Source organism: Carcharodon carcharias, chromosome 14 (assembly GCF_017639515.1).
Source record: "Carcharodon carcharias isolate sCarCar2 chromosome 14, sCarCar2.pri, whole genome shotgun sequence".
Classification (NCBI taxonomy): domain Eukaryota; kingdom Metazoa; phylum Chordata; class Chondrichthyes; order Lamniformes; family Lamnidae; genus Carcharodon; species Carcharodon carcharias.
The window spans coordinates 104,355,692-104,376,879 of record NC_054480.1 but is presented as its reverse complement, the minus strand read 5'-3'; the positions used below and the strand labels follow the sequence as shown (position 1 = coordinate 104,376,879).

Here is a 21,188-nt window from a genome sequence, read left to right as displayed (position 1 = left end):
GCATAGCCTTGAGAGTCAGGCTGAAGACACAAAGAGGACATAAAATAGACCAAGTGTACTCCCCTCTCACATAGGGAAGGGGCAGACGGTTTTAGCTTAGATATGGGAAGACATACAATAGACAAAGAGGGGGCTTTGATGAAACACAAACAGTTCTGAGTTATGAGAATCAAGGTCTTTGCGAACGTGTTTTAGTTTTGATTGGATAATATAATTATGTATACACCCTTTAGAATAATTGGTTAGCAAAATCACATGCTTATGTACTCAATAGGATAGTTTTAACATGATACCTGTGTGTTGGTTACCAATTGGATGTATTCAAATGTACTCAAATGTATTGTGATAAGAAAAAGGACAAAAGTAATGAAATGTAATCAATCTGAGAACTGGGTCTTCATTGTTAGGAATGATTGCGGCTCCCTTGCATATGCTTGAATAAAACCGGTTAAAGGAAGCCTGAGTCTCTGTGGTCACTATGTGATCCGGGGGATTTTAATTTCTCCTCTTCAACTGGCCTATGTGGTAGTTGCAGGATTGGAGGGAATATCCTCTTCACTCAGCCATTCTGTTTGTAAATCATTGAGACCCAACAATCACAATGGAGAACCCTTACTCCATACACTGTCCATTGTAAAGCATCATGTGCTCTTGTGATTCTCCTTAAAAACAGAAACTGAATATGTACCATTTTACCAGACTCAGGCTTAAGTTCCAAAATGAACGAGGAATTTTCTTAAGGCAGGTGAACAGACAGTATAGTGTAAAACCAAAAAACAAAATAGTGATAATGCCGTTCACTTTCTCTCAAAGTATGTTGAGGGAATTTTCACAGTCACCGCAGTCCACACTCCACATTTCCACAGGGTAACACCTGTTTGTCCAATGTAACTTCAGTGAAAGAACTACAAAAACCTTGGAAAATTGGCACAAACACTGTTTATGTTGTTTTTTTATGAGGTTTCCACGACTCTTCTGTCAAAGTGGTAGTGATAATTGAAAGAACTCCACTTGAAACCCACCCCTGTTGAATCTACCAGCCCACTTTAGTCGTATAACTAGCCACCAAGCTGTGAAAAGCATAAGTTGTATTTATAAATGCTTTAAAGTAATCAAATATCCCAACATGCTTCACAGGAATTTTACAATAGAAAATTTGATACAGAACTGCAGAAGGACATAATAGGGCAGATGACTAAAAGCTTGTTCGAAGACATAGGTTTTTTTAAGGTGTCTTAAAAGAAGAAAGACGGGTCAAGAGGCGTGATTTAGAGAGGGCATCTAGAGCTTAGGACCTAGGCAGCTGAAGACTCAGCCACCAATAAGGGAGTGAATAAGACAGTGATGCTCAAGAGGCCAGAATTGGAGTAGAACAGGTGTTTCAGAGTTGTGGGGCTCAAGGAGGTTACAGAGATGGGGAGGGGCAAGGCCAAGGAGAGAGTTGAAAATAAGGACAAGAATTTTAGCATTGTTTAACTGGGACCCATGTAGGTCAGTGAGCATAAGGGTGGTAGGCGAATGAGATTTGGTGTGACTCAGGGCATGGGCAGCAGAGTTTGTATGATGCATAAACAGAAAATGCTGGAAAAATGCAGGAGGTCCAACAGCATCTGAGGAGAGAAAGACAGAGTTAACGTTTTGAGTCCGTATGACTCTTCTTCAGAGTCATAGGGATTAGAAATGTTAACTCTTTCCTCAGATGCTGTTAGACCTGCTGAGTTTTTCCAGCATTTTTTGTTTTTGTTTCAGATTTCCAGCATCCGCAGTATTTTGCTTCTATCTTAGAGTTTGTATGACCTCAAATTTACAGAGGATAGAAAGTGAGAGGCCTGCCAGGAATGCATTCGTGTAGTCAAGTCTAGAGGTAATAAAAGCTTGGGTTTCGGCAGCAGATGAGCTGAGACAGGACACAATCAAGTGATGATCTTGAGGTAGCAATAGCGGTATTAGTGATAGGGTGGAAATGTAATCAGATGTTCATCTGAAAGCCAGCTGTGACATGACATCAAGGTTACAAACAGTCTGGTTCAGCCTTAGATGGTTGCCAGGGAAGAGGGGTGGAGTTAGGGGCTAAGGAACACAGTTTGTAGCAGGGACTGAAGATGGTGGCTTCGGCCTTCTCAATATTTGATTGGTGCAAATTTCTGTCTATCGAGTACTGTATGTCAGACAAGCAGTCAGCTGACCATTTAGAGAGAGTGGAAGAGACAAGACACTGCTAACAGGACAGGTAATCAAAGACCCTATCCTTTTTCAAAGGTTTCAGACACAATTGTTAATCAAACCTATTAATCTGGGTTGGACTTGGTCATTTGATCTGGGCCAAGGTTGCTTTAGGATCATTTCTGTAGAATATGATTGAAACCATTTGAAATTATACTGAAATCAAAGGCTGCACTTCTTTATCATTGTTAAATACATTGTCAATCTATGACAACAACAAAGATGTTTGCCCCTCATTTAATCTACTTCGGAAATGCAAAACTCAATATCCTTGCATTCCACCTTAATTAACAAATAAGAACATCTTTTTTTCATAGCACCATTCCTATGCATATTAATATACTTTCAACTGCCATAACTTAGTTTCTGTGCCTTGCAGATACTCGTTCACAGTAAACTGCTTAAATCCTTCGTGCACTGCTCCTACATACCTACAATGCCAGCTTGGCTCAGCCGGTAGCACTCTTGGATCTCAGACAGAAGATCATCATCCCATGCCCATGAATCATAAATCTAAGCTGATAATTCAGTGAAGTACAAATGAAATGTTGCACTTTTGGAGGTCCTGCCTTTCAGATGTGACATTAAACCAAGATCTCATCTGCCTTCCCAATTGGATGTAAAAGATCCCTTGAAACTATCTATGAGAAGAGCAAGCAAGTTCTTCCCAGAGTCCTGGGCAATACTTATCACTACAACACCAAAGCACATTGGTCATTATCACATTGCTGTTTGTAGGACCTTGCTGAGTGTAACCGATTGTCCTGTTTCCTACGTTATAGCAGTGACTACATCCCAAAAGTACTTAATTGGCTGTAAAAGGAGATTGTGAAAGGCTTTCTATCTCTAGTGCCAAATTTAGAACAATCTATAGTGAAGACAAGTTACATCACGCTAAACACCAAATTTGATCTAAAAAGCCTTTAGGTTGGAGCAAAATAGTACGCTGAAGGAAAAAATAAATACATTCCTGAAGCATAGAACATTAGAAAGAAGCAGAAATATTAAAAACTAACCTTGCTATGATCTTATCGGTCAGATACTGCAGCTCACTGTGCACCGGGACTTCCTGGAAACTTATACATATCTTAGTCTCAACTAACTTGTAAAATGACTAATTGAGTGAGGCGTTAATTTAGCAGTACTGCCTTCCTTGCACTTTGCTGCATTCTTGCACAGCTATTTTTTTAAATTAATTTATGGTATGTGAGCGTCACTGGCTGGGCCAGCATTTTGCCCATTCCAAATTGAGCAGCTGTGTTCTTGAACCATTGCTGTCCATGTGGTGTAGGTATACCCACAATGCTATTAGGGAGGGAATTCCAGGATTTTGACCCAACGACAGTGAAGGAATGGAGATATATTCCAAGTCAGGATGGTGAGTGGCTTGGAGGGAAACTTCCAAGTGGTGGTGCACCCATGTGTCTGCTGCCCCTTCTAGATGGTAGTGGTCGTGGGTTTGGAATATGCTGTCTTGTAGGTGGTACACACTACTGCTAATGTTTGTCAGTGGTGAAGGGAATGAATGTTTGTAGATGAGGTGCCAATCAAGTGGCTGCTTTGTCTTGGATAGTGTCAAGCTTCTTGAGTGTTGTTGGAGCTGCACTCATCCAGGCAAGTGGGGAGTATTTCATCACACTCCTGACTTGTGCCTTGTAAATGGTGGACAGGAGTCAGGAGGTGAGTTACTAGCCACAGGATTCCTATACTCTGACCTGCCTTGTAACCACAGTATTTATATGGCTAGTCCAGTTCAGTTTCTGGTCAATGGTAACCCCCCAGGATTTTGATAGTGAGAGATTCCACGATGGTAATGCCATTGGATGTCAAGGGGTGATCGTTAGATTCTCTCTTGCTGAAGATGCTCATTGTCTGGCACTTGTGTGGCACGAATGTTACTTGTCACTTGTTAGCCCAAGCCTGGATATTATCCAGGTTTTCCTACGTTTGGACATGGATTGCTTCAGTGTCTGAGGAGACACAAATGGTGCTGAATATGGTACAATCATCAGCGCACATCCCCACTTCTGACCTTATGATGGAAGAAGGGTCATTGATGAAGCAGCTGAAGATGCTTGGGCCTAGGACACTACCCTGAGGCACTCATGCAGTGATGTCCTGGAACTGAGATGATTGACCTCCAACAACAACAACCATCTTCCTTTCTGCCAGGCATGACTCCAATTAGCAAAGAGATTTCCGCTGATTTCCACTGACTCCAGTTTTGCTAGGACTCCCTGAAGTTACACTCAGTCAAATGTTGCCTTGATATCAAGGGCAGTCACTCTCACCTCATCTCTGGAGTTCAGCTCTTTTGTCCATGTTTGAACCAAGGCTGTAATGAGTTCAGGAGTTGAGTGATCCTGGTGGAGCCCAACTTGAGTGTCTGTGAGCAGGTTATTGCTAAGCACTGTTGCTGAATCCTTCCATCACTTTACTGATGAAACGTGTAAACTTCACAAAGCCCCATTTCCTGTTCGTACATTCACTTAAGCAATTATCAAATTGATATTGCCAAATAATGAATTTCCTTTTGCCTTGTGCATATCTGCTGTAATTACCAAGGTGAGCAGTAACAATGCTGAAGACTTTTCTACTTTGCACTCAGAAACCATACTGGTAAGATGTAGTCCAAGGCTGCACTAATAGCACCCTGAACCGCTTCAACACCATGGCAACTGCATTTGCGATCAATGTAAATTTGTTGGTAACTGGGTTAAAGATGCACAGACTCTTTTTTTTTACAAGCTGTAACATTTGGAGCACCTCAGGCCCCAGTTAGTAAATGTTTCTTCCCGTTATGGAAGTGAGTTGTCAGCCAAGGCTGGGCCTAGAAACAATCTCCAACCCACACTGAGCTAGTTAAAATGGTGACAAATTTAGGAATGACGTTTGTATCCCAGGTCGGTGAGCAGAAGATCAGTCACTGGGCCCCATTGCTATTCACTAACCAGTAGCCAATGCTGGAAGGTGGCATGTGTGTGGATAAAAAATAAGAATTTGCTGGACATCAGTGATGGCCACAGATGAAAAAATGCAGGGATGTTTGTCTGCTTTAAAATCCATAGACTATTATCTTAAGGAAGCTGCTAAAGAGGGGATCTTATTAATAAGCAAAAGAGCTTCATGTAGTAATATGTGCCCTAGTTTTGCAGTTGAAATGATGCAAAGTGATCAATATTCACCATCATTACAACTGTGAAACTTACAGCAACTTCTGGTACCCAGACGTGCACAGTTAAAGGCAGGAATTGCTGTCAGCGATTCTTTGCTCCTCCACAGGGTATGCTGTTAAAGTCCCTGCAGATGACAATATTTAGAAATCACTGAACTATTCTAAACATTCCCTTTTATGCTGTAATATCACTGTTCAAAACCCCTCAAAAGGTGAAACCCTCTTAGAGGTGGAACTTTTTTTAATGGTGTACTGTGAGCAAATTCTTCGGAAATGTCAAATTTCTGCATTATGATAAAAAAATTCATAGTCTTTTAATATGGTAAACATGATCTTTTTAAAGTTTTTTAAATTTTCAGCTCCTACTTTACTTCCACTTTACGTGTAAGCTTCAATCTTTATTTTGCTCTGTAAGTTTTAGAAAAAGTGAAAGATAATTGCATTTTGCTTTCTGGTTTGCTGGCTGTGAGAATTCTTCAATATGATTGGCTGTTTAGCTGACTTGATGACATCATTGTTGCTGGATGCCTAGAGATCCCATTGACCCCCTCCACAGAAAGGAGGGGCAGCAGTCCAAGGTGTTGATATTATGGTCTAAAAACCCAGATGCACCTGGAATTGAACATGTTGGGATCTGCACAGGCCTACTAGTATTGACTCAGTTTTCTTCTGGCAATCCCTCAAAGCGAGAGGATGCTTTCCATGGAGCACAGCCTTTTAATAAGGAGTCTTATAATGAGGCTACTGCATTGCAGCTACCATACCGGTTTGACTGACTGGGAGATCTTCTCCCTCTTACTGCCTGTCATAGGTGTTTGGAAGGATTTGCAGCTTGATAATAAACCTATCTAGCCACATCATGAACACACCTTCCATGGTCATCAAGTCATGGAGTAGGACTTGCACTCAAAGCTTTTGGCTCAGAGAGATGAACGTTACCCACTGCGCCACAAGACATCCCAATCTTGACTCACTCTTCACATAACACTTGCGTTACCTGATCATTTTAGTCATGCACATGTGCAGCCAGTGCTACCCATGCAATTCATTGGCAATACACCTGTAAAGGGTTGAAGGTGAGGGGAATATCAAGTGCTTATAATGCTTCTTAAGGCAGCTAGCTTCTCTTAAAGAAGTAGAGATATGGCTGAGAGAGCCATAAGGGTGCCAGATGATGTCCTGGAGGCCCTAATGCAGGCAGTGGACAGGGAGAGGAGCATCTTCTTCCATCCAAGATGCAGGAAGCTTCCCAGGCATCAACTTAAGAGACAGTGGGATGAGATTGCAGACTGCGTGAATGCCAGAAGCCTGGAACCACGGACATGGCTATATTGCTGGAAGAAATTCAATGACCTCACCTTAACCATTTCAGTCAGAAAACTGCTCCCAATCCCTCTCATGACAGCTCCGCCATTTTCAGTCTCATTACTCACAGAGCTCCCCTCTCTGCTTCCCTTCGCTGTTCTACAATTACTCGGTCACACTACACACACCTCCTACTACTCATACTCACCACTACAAAAACACCTCACCAACTCAACTCACATCTTATACATAGGCCAGAATTTTCTGGCCCCATTGGCGTCAGATGCCAGGGCTGAGTTTACGATCGCTTGTTCCACCCATCAATGGAGGGCCGCGTTTCCAGATGCTTCAGGTCGGGAACCTAATTTCAATACTTTAACATCTCATTATAAACCCTGCTCACTGGAATCATCCCCTTGTACTGGATTGTACGATCACGTCGGTGTGATTGCATGCTAATGTGTTTCACAACTGTACATAAGCGACATGAACCTGCTGAGCTGCACTTCACTCTGAACATTGAGACTTGTTTGCCTACCTCGCTTTGGTCATCAACACCAGGCCTCGCAGCACCACATCACTTTTAGGGGGGATCACAGGCTGGTTTGTTCCTACCAGACCAGTTGTAATGTTGTAGGGCTAGGGCTTGCTTGGGGAAGGGGGAGAAGTGGCCTCAGGCAAGGGAAAGGTTGCGGGTCAAGGGATGTACTGGAGAAGGGGGATTCCTAGGTTGTGTGTGGGGGCACATGTTGATCTGTGCAAGTGGCCTCAAGATGGTGGGGCTAAGGAGGCAGTCTCCAGAGGAGATGAGGCCAGATGGAGATGTGAGGGTATGCGTGAGAGAGTGAGTGGTGATGTCCTTTGAGCCGTCACTGAGGGAGGCACCAGTGAATGTGTGATGGCCTTGTGTTATGATAATGGCATGCGGTAATTGCCGGGCTGACCAAATCCCAAAGGGAAACTGGGCCAAGCTATCACAACAATTTGCAGTTTGTACTTTTTTTTCTTACGAGAGCTATATGCACTGAGGTCAGAAGTAAAGATTCCACTACCGCTTTTGGAGATTTTAAAATGTTAAATTAAAACATTTATTAACAAAAGAAAAGAAAACTTAAACACAAGATTACAGTTACACAGTTAAATTTAGTCTTATTGCATTTCCCAAAAGATTTTTGGTTAGCTAGGCTCCCAGATAAACACATTTTTCCAGGCAACAGTCCAGATAGATTCTTAATCTATGAAACATCCAGTAATATTACCATAAGGCACCCACTGTTGCTATAAGGGAAGTATCTTGCAGGGCTTCTCTCTCCCACTCACTCAACAATGGAAATCTAAGGCTTATAACAAAGCCTTGTTTTCTGGAATAAGCAAGCATTTCTCTGGGGTTGCTAGAGGCTGCTTTTCACAGATCTGTTTTCACACAGCCCACCTTTCAAGATCTCACTTGGTGACTCACCTGATACATTTAAGGGAAGATTGAAAGCTGTATTTTCTCCCCTTTGATCTTTGAACCCATTGTTTTAAATTTCTTTTGAAGTTAGCTTTCCCAGAATACAAAAATCTTTCACGTTGTCATTATGGCCAGAACTTTCGGGAAAAATAAACTTAATAACTTTGTCTCATTTATTTACGATTTTTGCAAGTTGCAAAACTTCCTGTTATGCCTCTTTGAAATTCAACAGCCAACAATTCACTCCTCACCCATCCCCTAATGTAAATTCCATTCATACGGATTCCACTGTGATCTCATCTTAGCTCGTCCCTCTCCATTTAAGAATGCTTTTACACATAACCCCTTTGATGATTTAAACCTTGCAGTCTGTCTTCAGTTTAATTAAATTAATCACACACACAACTTACACATAGCCCCATAAGCCTGCTTCACAACATCCCACAATAATATTAGGAAAAATGATATTCCCTTGTGAGTCTGTGAGTTTAGAGTGATAAGATGGTTGCCTTACCCTGGCAGTACAGATGAGATCATTCATCTGTTTTCTGCACTGAATGGCTGACCTCTTGTGTGCAGCATTGGTACTGACCACCTCAACCACTGCCTTCCAAGCCAGAGTGCTGAGACTGATGGGCCTCCTGCAGCCAGAGTAGGGGTAGAAGACATTGCAGTGGGCCTCCACGGCATCCAGGAGGCACCCCAGGGATACATCACTGAATCAGGGGGCTGCAACCTTCTTGGTTTTTGGGGCCATGTCTTCACTGGAGCAGCCCTGGGCTGCAAGCATTGAGAAGTGTGCGCGCGGCTGCAGTTTAAATATGGTACCCTGCAATGAAGCAGCAAGGTAACAGCTTGGCCAGAAAATCAGAGGCTGCCAGCCAGCAAGACAGTGTGTTTCCTGCGGCTGTGTGATTAATGAGGCGGGAATGGGACGGTACAACATAAAAACCCGTCATTGTGGCCAGCAGATAAAATGACCATTTTGCCGCCTGCTACCGCACTTTGTGCAAATCTGGGACAATTCTGCCCATAGTCTATCAGCTATTCTACCATGTAGATACATTCTCCAAACACCTAACAAGATTCTTACTAACAAATTTCATATTTGCAGGAGAAGGCAGCACATAGCTCAAGACAGCAGGCCGGTAGCATAGAAGGAAGAGGCCACCTGCACACCCTTTCCAGACTCAAAGAAAATGTTGTCTCTCAATTTTGGGCAGAACTGAGAATGCAATGACTGGTGATGATAGAGGAGATGTCGCTTAGAGCTTCTGCATATCTAATTCTCTTTTCACCTTCTGGCTTCTATCACAGCATACACTGTGCATGATAAACTGCAGATATTTACACCATCCACTTGTCTTTCTCAGCCCTCCCTTCACATTTCAAGCCCAAATTCTGGTCCTTCACTTTCATTTCAACAGCTGAGAGTGTGGAAGCCCCTGTGCCAGTGGTAGAAGAATAAGTGAGCCTTTCTGAAGATATGCCATCACCCAATCTGACCCTCACAGGCATCAGCTCAGATACTGGCACCATGTAGAATTTACAGGCTGCTTGGAGGAGCTGGCCACAACTGATGACTCACCAGGTACAATTGTGCAGCTAGGATGAGGACATCATAGGTGCCAGCTCATCAGAGCGCAAGGGCGCAAATTAGTTGTGCTGCAGAAGACTCAGTTGCTGACTCAAGGCCCCAAGTACCAGAGGATGCTCCTGGGCAACTACCAGGGAATGTTAGGTACACTGTGCAGCCTGCCATTGAGCTTGCACACAACGTCATGAAACATGCAGGAGTCCAGCCACAACGTGTCACAAGGTTTTGTACAGAACATAGAGATCATTCTGCCTAACATGGACCTGCTGCTCAGCTCCATTAACGAAACAATGGTGCCACCATGGTTGAGCCTCTGCTGCCAGCATCCATAGAAGCTCAGGTGGCTACCATCTTTGCTTTGGGGGTAAATGCTAATAGAAGCCTGCAAAGTGTCACAACAGTCTTACTCTCTGTCTTCACATGGTGCTGCATGAGTGCTGAGGCACGTTTCAAGAGAGTGGCCTTGGCTTCCCAGAAGAGGTTTTACTCTCTCAGCATGACAGCACCTGATCCCACTCCAGCCACTCCTCCAGTGCCCTCATGCCACACAACAACCGAGCCAGACAGTTCTGGCCATGCCAGAAGGACATGGGACAATTAGGACAATTAGGATTGGATAATAAATGCTGGCCTTGCTATCAACACCAACATTCCATAAACGAATTTTTAAAAATTTGTTTCAAGTGACAGGCTTGGAGAACTAGGGTTTTTTACAGTGAAAAGTCATAGATTCTGAGGAGATTTAATTGAGGCCTTTAAAATAATTGCAGGATTAGATCCTGTCCAAGCACATGGGTTATTTGAGTCAGATCACTGAATAGAACTAGACTACAGTAGTATGAAGTTAGATTAGGTGCGAGGAAGCTGTGACCTCTGATTTAAGTTGCCAGTCTGTATGGTAATTGTGGATTCACTACAAACTTCAAAATGGGAGTTAGGTGAGATTCTCCGAGTGGAGACATCTGAAGCTATAGAAAGTCAGCAGAGTCTAGTGAGATCAATCGCTGTGATGTCATAAAGCTTACCTTCTTGTCTTATGCGGGGATAAAGACTTTCCCAGAGTTTTTTACCTACATTGTCCTAAGGTTGTCTCTTGTTTGTGTAACTGGAGGGTGGGTGTTGATGGTGCATGTGGGTTGCATCATATTAGGATGAGGCAGACTTGATTGACCAGATGGTTTTATCCTGTTCTGTATGTATTCTGCAACCTACACTCGAAAGATATTACATCCTAATGACTTGCTTCCAAATATGATTTGAGTTTGACAGCTCAAAATACTGTAGTATTTTAGAGTAATTGCAAGAACAACTTTTTATTTTTCATGTTAAAAATTATAATGAAAGTTTTGGGGCACACTCTATGAAGGTGGGATGAAATGTGGTGATGCGCTTTGGTACTGTGCTAGATTTTTGCCAATAATTTTCTTATACCCACTGTTGAAAGATGTATACACATTGCCCTCCCCGTGGATCACCAACATGACGCGGTGGAGAGGCTTGTGCACTCTGATGAACCCTTGAGCAATGCGTCGGAAGCTCTTTGATCCTGATAGAGCCACCCATAGTGGCAAGGTCAGGGGACGTGCCAGACAAAGTGCAGTCCAAAAAGCCCTCAACGACAGAACAAGTGAAGGAAGATTGTGCATCTCACTGGCTGCAAAGACAGATGAAGACTGCAGCAACAAGGTGGTCCCAGTCATTGTGGTTTGACATGTCACCAAAACCTGACCAACAACCCATCAAGATTGTGTGGACAATGATGGTACCCCAAGGTCGCCTTGTTTAACAAAGTCATATGCAAGTTTCTACCAGGGTCCATTTGCCAAGTCCTATGGCAATGAAAAATTGGCAAATGAATGGAGAATTGGCTGTGAATCTGGAAGTCCTGTCAAGAATCTGCACACAGGTGACAGATGTTTGAAGGTTGTTGGACACCTATGTTGGGACAGAGGTGTCTTTGGGTAGCAGCACCTGTGACTGAACAATCCTCTTCAGGAAGCCCTCTGCTCAACCCAAATGGTGAAGGGGCTAGAAAAGGTGTCCTAAAAATACTTTCTCCTGACTGGGAACCACATCCTGTGGGATCACCATCTTTGTGGTCAAAGAAAGAAAATGTTGCATTTTGAAACTTGGAATGTTAGAACACTCATGATCTCAGAATGTCCTTCCAGAAAATAAAACTGCAATCATATCAAGTGATCTATCAAGACTCCAAATTGACATTGCTACCCTTAGTGAGACCCACTTTCATGAGGAGGGGCAGCTGAAGGAACAAGCATGGGAATACACCATCTACTGGAAAAGAAAGGATGATAGCAACCCTCATGCCCACAGAGTTGGTTTTGCCATCTAGAATAAGATATTGGATGCTCTGCCAGAACTCCCCAATGTATAAATGAAAGGCTCATGACACATCACCTCCAGCTCAGTCGTAATCAATAAGTCACCATTGTTAGCATTTATGCCTCAAACCCTTGACTCCAATGAAGATGTCAAGGAAATGTTCTATTCTGACCTTGATGAAGTCCTCACTGCCATCCCAAAAGAAGAAAAGATCATCCTTCTAGTGGGCTTTAATGCCAGGGTTGGTCATAACTCCGATGTCTGGAGAAGAACCATTGGGAAAAATGGTGTTCAAAAAGATAATGCAAATGGTGTCCTGCTGACAGAGTGTGCTCAACATGGCCTCATTCTAACAAACACTCTCTTCTGCCAGAAGGACAAATTCAAAACCACATGGAGGCATCCTAGATTGAAGCACTGGTACATCTCGTATTATGTCATTGTTGATTGTTCAAGTCAAAGATTTAAGTGATCTCTGTATCACTTGATCCATGCCTTCTAGACAGACCGTCAATTTGTTTGATCGGTGATGAACATCCATCTAGCACCAAGACATCGCAAGAACCAAAAATCCAAGGGGAAGAAGATCAATGTCTTAGCTCTAAAGCAGAAATCACTGCCACTTCCTGACCCGCCAATCAAGTGCACCCGATAATGCAAAATTTAGGCCCATATAAACTTGTCATGCTGTGATTAGACCTAGAGGAGCTGCTGCAGCATCTCAGATTTGCATCTCCCAGTTGCCTCAACTGTACAGCTGAGAAATCCCTGCTCTCCAAACCAGCTCTGATTCCCAAATTGCTGCAAATCTTCCTAGTTAATTACAAATAATAACATGAAAAACAAAGTATTATGCAAAATTAAAAACATACAACTTTGACCATATTTCAACTGAAGAGTGCACTTGGACTCAATTCACCATAGCTGGTTTGTTATTAAAAGTCATGAACAGAGTGCGCACTGCCTCTTGTCATAACTTTTCACCATGTTTTTGTGTCAATATTTATCATCGCGAGATGCTGTGTCAACATTTCCTATGCAGTTTTGCTTTATTGACCATCACACTGTTGTTCAAGATTCTGTGTACAAGGTGGTTCTGTGAAGAAACTTTCTGATTCACATTCTCAATAAACTTGTATTCATCAGTTGAACATGGAAAACGAAGGATCAATTTACTAGAAATATGTTAAAAAACCTTGTACGTGACTTTACAAACGTGCATATCATGCAACAAAATCAAACATTGTTCCATCTTAATGGTCACAATGCCCCAGGCTGATATCAGTTTCTGTTACATTCTTTGGTGCAGCAGGATCATTTAGTGGATTGTTCGATAAAAATGAGAGAGTGATAACAATATAACAACAGAATGACACCTTTCAGCTGAGATGTCATGCTATTTTCACACCCCTTTCAAAAAAAGGGAGAGGGATAAACCGCATTTGCAGTTTAATCAGTCCAAAATTGGAGGTTGGGAGGCTTTTAGGGGCATTAATATGGACAAAGTTAATTGCCACTTGGAAAAATAAGGCTTAATAAATGAATGCCAGCATTGATTTGTGAAAGGCAACACATACTTGACTAACTTGATTGAAATTTTTTACAAAGTTAATTTTTTATGTATACGAACTTTGAGAAGTCTTGCAGAATAGACTTGTTATGAGTGCAGTAGCTTCTGTTCCTCTTGGCCCACATCATGGGATTAAAGGAGCAGTGCCTGCATGGATGCAAAGTTGTTAAGGGACAGAGAACCAAGAGTAGTACTAAAGGGTTGTTTTGAGACTGGAGCGAAGGGTGCAGTTGAGGCTCCCAATATTGGGACTACTGCTTTTTTGATACACATTAATAACCTGGACCTGGGAATATGGGACATTATTTCAAAGTTTGTAGATGACACAAAACTCAGAAAAGTAGTAAAGAGTGAGGAAGACATAGCCAGTCTGGTGAAATGGGCAGACACATATCAAAGGGAGTTTAATGCAGAGAAGTGTGAAGTGATTCATTGAAGAATGAAGTGAGATGGCATCAGTCAAATGGGACATTTTCAAAGCTGGTGCAGAGACACCTGGAGGTGTACGTACATGATTCCTTGAAGGTAGCAGGACAAATTGAGAAGGTTTTTTAAAAGGCATTTGGGATTGTTGGCTTTATACGTAGAGGCATAGAGTACAAAACCAGGGAAGAAATATTAAACATTTATGAAACACTGGTTAGGTTCCAGCTGGAGTACTGTGGGCAATTCTGAATACCACATTTAGGGAAGATGTCAAGACCTTAGACAGGATATAGAGAAGATTTACTGGAATAATACAATGGATAAACAACTTCAGTTATGTGGCCAGTCTAGAGAAATTAGGGCTATTTTTCTTAGAATAGAGAAGGTTGAGGGGAGTTTAGAGAGAGACATTCAAAATCTTAAATGGTTTTGATAGAGTAAATAGACAGTTTCCAGTGGCAGAAGGGTTGGTAACTTAAAGGTGAATGGCAAAAGAACAAGAGGTAACATGAAGAAAAAAATTGCAGTGAATTGTTATGTTATGAAATGCACTGACTGAAAGGTGGTACAGATTTGAAAGTAATTTTCACAAGGTAACTATAAATACTTATTAAAATTGGATGGTTATAGGGAAAGAGAGGAGTGGGACAGATCTTTTTGGTATCACAGTAAGTGGTGTCTGACAACAGTCCAAAACACAATGGAAAACCATTCCAGGACATATATGAATGATGGTCCATCAGCCACGTTACATCATCGCCCCAATATTCTTGTTCAAAAGTGATGGCCGAATGTACGGTCAGGACAGTCAAACCCTTGATCAAAAATGTTTAGAAAATTGAGTTATTGCAACTTCAGGCTACGCCACTGAGCTCCAGATTACTGTCACCAGCTGAAATTCTAACTGGCCAATCGACCAGAAGCACGTTACCAAGTTATCACCTCACCAAATCATCCAACATCACATACCGTCTGCATCAGTCGCAGGATAAGTTGAAAACTGCGCATGACGTGCATGCAGCTGCAGAGTTGCCGCCACAATACATCAGCCAGTAGATGAAGAAAGTCCTACACCAGCAAGAACAGACTTGGACCCCAGCAGAGGTGACCAAGGTATGCAAAGAACCATGTTCGTACGAGGTGACAACAGCAAATGGTGCAGGACTGCGATGGAATCGATCCCACCTCAGGGAGCTCTCTACTAACCCCGCACAAAAGGTGACCAATCAACATTGCTTATGTGCGAACATGCACACTTTGCAGACGAAGAGACCATGAGCAACACACTGAACACCACAACAACTGCGCAGTCAGCCTGAATGCAATCCCCAGAGTGAAGAAACAAACGATTAAAAATTACACCTGCGTGTAGTGGTTACAAGTATCTGGTCAAGTCAGCCGACAACCAGTATGCTTCCGATAAGCAAAACCTCAAAAAGTAGTATTTCAAATATTCTTTTACAAGCTGAATGTTCCATGTTAAATAGTGTTATAGTTGCCAATTGTTATGGGTTACTTGTTTGTCTACATATGCATGTCAGATAATATTGATTTTTTTCAAGGAAAGAAGAATGTTGTGATTGTATGTTTCCTAATATGTGAAGTATACTCATTTAAATATATGATTGTGTAAATAGTAATGTAATCACAGGAAGTGGTGCAATGTCACGTGATGGAGCTGTCCTGTTGTGATAATGTAATCACCAATCATTCATAAGGGACTGGGTAAACATGCTGTGGGTACATGGGTGTAAAGCTTGAAGGCATCAGAGCTGTGTATGTGTGTGTTCTGTTTAAAACAAAAGTAAACTAAAATGGGATCATACAACATGTTTCCCTTCTAGTAATGTCATGCAGATGTCCCTTAAAGGCACTTTGCAACAGCAGCAGCCATCTTAGTTAGTTAGTCTGCACAGTGAGCAGCACATGTGGCAGCATTAAGAATCCTTCATTAAAGATCTGTGTTCAACCTTTACACTGGCCTTCAGCTTCATTTGTATTGGTCCATAAAGAGATACAGCAGTCATGGTTACTTTCACACCCACTGGCAATGTTCCTTCTAATTTCTCTTTGCTGTGTACAGCTTGATTGTTGTAGCACAGGCCCTTTAAGATTGCTGCACAATCTGTGTGCATTTATCTTAAAGGGCACGTTGATTGCAAAGCCTGTTCACCGCATGGTAAATTCCAGATTACTGTGTGGCCATGCACCCGCATAGCTTAGAGGAAATGTTGACCACTGGCAATACCATTCTCGCCCTTCTCTGAGGCTGAAGGTCTGCCTGCAACAGACAGGAGATTTCAGTTAGAATCCCCTCAATGAAATGTAGATATTGAGCACACTGTTCATTGCTGAGATTGGGGTTGAAGAATTCTCCCTGAAAACTCAGTTGGATATGGCTTCTGTCTGTATGCGTTTATTACTCGCCTCATTCTCGCTCTTTGAACAGTTTGGCCTCCTCTCTGTTGTCTCTGCTCATTCCCCCTGACATGGTGTAGGCCAAGGGGAACAGAAGCTACTGCACCCATGGTGGGAGTAAGTGGTCCGAACAGAATGCTTGGAGTCAGAACCAAAGCCTTCACCGCATGCCACACCACATCCTGTAGACTTCAACTTTAAGTAACAGTGCAAAATATCAAACACTCTGCTAACTCAGAAACAATCAGTAGAGATCAATTAGCATCTAACACAAGAGTGGATGATGATGTGGCTAGTTAGCATTCCTGCTGTTGAACACATTGCAGTGAGAGGTCAAGAGAGGGTGAGGTTGGAGTGTTGAGCTCCCAATTAGCAGTACTGGCATCAGATCAGTATTACACACTGACTGAGGTCACAATCTACCTATTCTGCTCATTTCTGGTGTATGCTCCTAATGCTTGCACTACTGACCTACCCAAAATGGCGCTGAGTGCAGCCGGCAGCAAAAGTGTGAATGTACAGCATGGATGCCATGTTGGACATGAAACTGCATTCATAGCCCCCAAAACATGGGCACCGTGAAGCTGAATTTTTTGGCCATAATTATCTATTTAGTAAAGGTTATCATATATTACTTGAATTATGTCGTTGAATTTATCTCAACTTCTTCAAAACCTGGGATATAGAAGATGATAGGAAGATGTTCCTGGGTACAGATAAATTTGAGCTACTGGGTGCAGTGCCATTGAGCAGGATCAAGGTGTGGCAGGAATGGAAGTAGGCCTTGATAACACAATGATGACAGGAAGGTCTTATAGTAAGAATGGGAAGACTGATTTGTTTTAGGAACAGCGGGGTTTCTGTGTTGCGGTAGTGCTGGTAAAATGATGCAGTGTTGTGATGTTGGCATATGGACAGTCAATGCATGCAAGCATCAAGGGCTTTTTAAATTTTATTTGTTTATGGGATGTGGGCGTCGCTGGCTAGGCAATCATTTATTGCCCATCCCTAATTGCCCTTTAGAAGGTGATGGTGAACTGCCTTGGTCACATGATATGGGAGAATTGGGTGTTTTCTAGGGTATGGAAACACCAGAAAGGGTTTGTAGCATTTATCAGCACTGGAAAGCATGTGCCAGGTAGGATTTGAAGGAGGTATAGCAGCATGGAAAACATCTTGGATAGGAAGGATCTAGGGGCTTCTCTGATGTACACACTGAATAGTGGGTTGATGTAAATAGTACTACCTTTGGTGGGAGGGTATGATTATAATGTGACAAGTTTATATTTACAGCTTTGACACCTCTGGCATATGCTCCTAGCACTCACTAGGATAAAAAGCAGGAAAAATTCAACCCAGCCAATTACCACCCCATCAGTCTACTCTTGATCATCAGTAAAGTAATGGAAGGGGCCATTGTTATGAAAATATAATAATTTTCATAATATTAATGTTATTTATTATAAAAGTGGGTTAATAGTGGGGTTTGGATAATTTCTCTGTGCATGTGTGTGTGTGTGTAGGATTTAATTGAATTGGAGACAGCTGGTCTAGAGGCTTTGAGTCATCAAAAAAGAAGCTAGGTTTGAAATGCTAAATACGTAAACATGGCTGAAGTTTTAGAATGTGAGGTGTGAAGAAAATTTGCATTTTTAGATAAATTAGGTTCGTTTGAATTTCACAGAGATGATAGGGCGTTACACCTAGCCAGAAGAAGCTAAGCCAAACATTATGTTTATTTTTCCCAAAGGCTACTGATTAAATTAGTACCATGAAAGATTTATTTTATGAGAAAGGTAAAGTTCCAAAGACAAATTGAAACAATGGAATTTTCATTAAAAAGGGAGAAACATGCATAAAGGTGATGAGGCTATGCGTCAGAGGAGAAGGCATTCTCAGATCTAACACAAGAGTGAAAAGCCTCCAGCCTCTGTACATCAAGTTGCTGTCTACAGGATCCATAGCTGAGAAAACTCACTTTGAATATCACTGTCCAGCGTGTCGTGTTGCTTTGCCTGGGTCTGTTTAAATCTATTTGTTTTTACTATTGCCTTAATGGAGGTGTAACTGGGAGCCAGATTTATTAGGGGTTTTAGGAGTTGTTATAATAGTAATTTGTAGACCAGGTATGTGTGCTTGAAATCTTTTTTGTTAATAAATGCTTTCTAAAAAGCTCTGAAGCTGTGGTAACCTTATTATTTCTGAATTCAGAGCATGCATCTCGAAATAAAATACAAATTGCAAAACAGTTTTGACCATGTGATCAATTTTCTCTTGTGGATTTGATCTGCCTGGCACACATCATCTGCCACGTCTTAGCAGTCATCAACAGTGCTATCAAGTGGCACTTGCTTAGCAATAATCTGCTCTCTGACACCCAGTTTGGGTTCCGCCAAGGCCGCTCAGCTCCTGATCTCATTACAGCCTTGGTTCAAAAATGGACAAAAGAGCTGAACTCCCGAGGTGAGGTAAGAATGACTGCCCTTGACATCAATGCTACATTTGACTGAGTGTGGCACCAAGCAACCCTAGCAAAACTGGAGTCAATGGGAATCAGGGAAAAAATTCTCCACTGGTTGGAGTCATACCTAACACAAAGGAAGATGATTGTGGTTTTGAAGGTCAGTCATCTCAGCTCCAGGACATCACTGTAGGAGTTCCTCAGGTTAGTGTCCTAGGCCCAAACATCTTCAGCTGCTTCATCAATGACCTTCCTTTCATCATAAGGTCAAAAGAGGGGATGTTAGCTGATGATTGCACAATTCGTTACTCCTCAGGTACTGAAGTAGTCTATGTCCAAATGCAGCACGACCTGGACAATATCCAGGCTTGGGCTGACTAGTGGCAAGTAATATTTGTGCCACACAAGTGCCAGGCAATGACCATCTCCAAAAAGAGAGAATCTAACCATCGCCCCTTGACATTCAATAGGATTAGCATCACTGAAACGCCCACTATCAACATCCAGAGGGTTACCCTTGACCAGAAATTGAACTGGACTAGCCATATAAATACTGTAGCTACAAGAGCAGGTCAGAAGCTAGGAATCCTTCGATGAATAACTCACCTCCTGACTCCCCAAAGCCTGTCCACCATCTACAACGCAAAAGTCAGGAGTGTGAGAGAATACTCCCCACTTGCCTTGCTGAGTGCAGCTCCCACAACATTCAAGAAACTTCATGCCATCCAGGACAAAGCAGCCCACTTGATTAGCACCACATCCACAAATATTCACTCCCCCCACCACCGATGCACACTAGCAACAGTCTGTACCATCTAGATGATGCACTTCACCAAGGCCTCTTAGACAGCACCTTCCAAACCCATGACCACTGTCATCTAGAAGGACAAGGGCAGCAGGTAGATGGGAACGCCACCACCTGGAAGTTCCCCTCCAAATCACTCACCATCCTGACTTGGAAATACATTGCCTTCACTGTCACTAGGTCAAAATTCTGGAACTCCCTAACAACACTGTGGTATACCTACACCACATGAACTGCAGCGGTTGAAGAAGGCAGCTCACTATCACCTTCTCAAGGACAAATAGGGATGGGCAGTAAATGCTGGCCCAGCCAGTGAAGCCCACATCCCGTGAATGAATTAAAAAAAATAAAGAAAATGTGATAAGTTAAAGTTCATTAGTATCATGTAATGATTTTCAAAGTACCAATGATATCTTTACATGCCCTTTGGATATTAAAAAGGATACAGTGTTTCAAACATTGAAAACACAAATATCCAATCAGCTGCATCTGTCACTTCCATCCCTTCTGCTAGCCCACCTGCCCAAACTTCTTTTAATGCTCTCCCCAACCTTAGCTCTGAATTCACATCTTTCACTAAGTTCTTTCCTATCTCCCCTCATGCCCTCTCTGAGCTCATCTTGTTCATGAGACCACCTCCAGCCCCCTCTATCCTGTTCCCAATAAACTGCTGATCACCCAGCTTCTCCTCCTAATTCCATGTTAGTAGATCTTGTAAACGTTTCTTTTTTCAGGTGTTGTCCACCTTTCATTTAAATCTGCCATCATCACCCTTCTCATCAAAAAAATAACCCTTGACCCTGGCAACCTTTAAAACTGCCATCCCTTCTGCAACTTCCCTTCCTCTCAAAAGTCCTTGAATGTGTTGTCACCTCCCAAATCCGTTCCCATCTTTCCCAGAACTCCATGGATGAATCCCTCCAATCAGGCTTTTGACCCTGTCTCAGTACCGAAGCAACTCGTACCAAAGTAAAAAATGACATCCTATGTGATGGTGCTAAATATAAATGACCCTTTCCCATCTTGCTTTTCTCGACATGACTACAACCTTTGATACAGTTGACCACACCATCCTCCTCCAATGCCTTCCCATTGTCAACCAGATTATCTATCTAATCATAGCCAGAAAAATCACTTGCAATATCTCCTCTTTCTGCTCCCGCACTGTTATCAATGGTGCCCCTCAAGGATCTAATCTTGGCCGCTCCTATTTTTCACTCACATGCTGCCCCTCGACAACATCATCCAAAGCCATAGCATTAGTTTTCATATGTATGCTGATGAAACCCAACTCTTCCTCATGATGGTGTGACCTAGGTTTAAGTTCAATTCAGACTGAATTGATAATCTATCACAGGCAATAGAGGTTGCATGTGAAGATGAACAACCTCAACCCACTTCTTAACTAGCAT

The 21,188-nt window shown here is 42.4% G+C and overlaps 1 protein-coding gene across 2 annotated transcripts in view; it reads right to left on the bottom strand.

Annotated features, from left to right (window-relative positions):
* Nucleotides 1-15,418, bottom strand: part of LOC121286787 (procathepsin L-like) — a 42,999-nt gene extending 27,581 nt beyond the window's left edge. The window contains exon 1 of one of the 2 annotated variants that reach the window (XM_041203827.1): nt 15,062-15,418. In XM_041203827.1, coding sequence (XP_041059761.1) covers nt 15,062-15,109 — 48 coding nt within the window. In that variant the 5' untranslated portion in view covers nt 15,110-15,418. Of the gene's footprint in view, nt 1-3,239; nt 3,308-15,061 lie in introns of those variants that run through there. The other variant, XM_041203828.1, reaches the window with a different exon arrangement.
* Nucleotides 15,419-21,188: the final 5,770 nt, after the last annotated feature.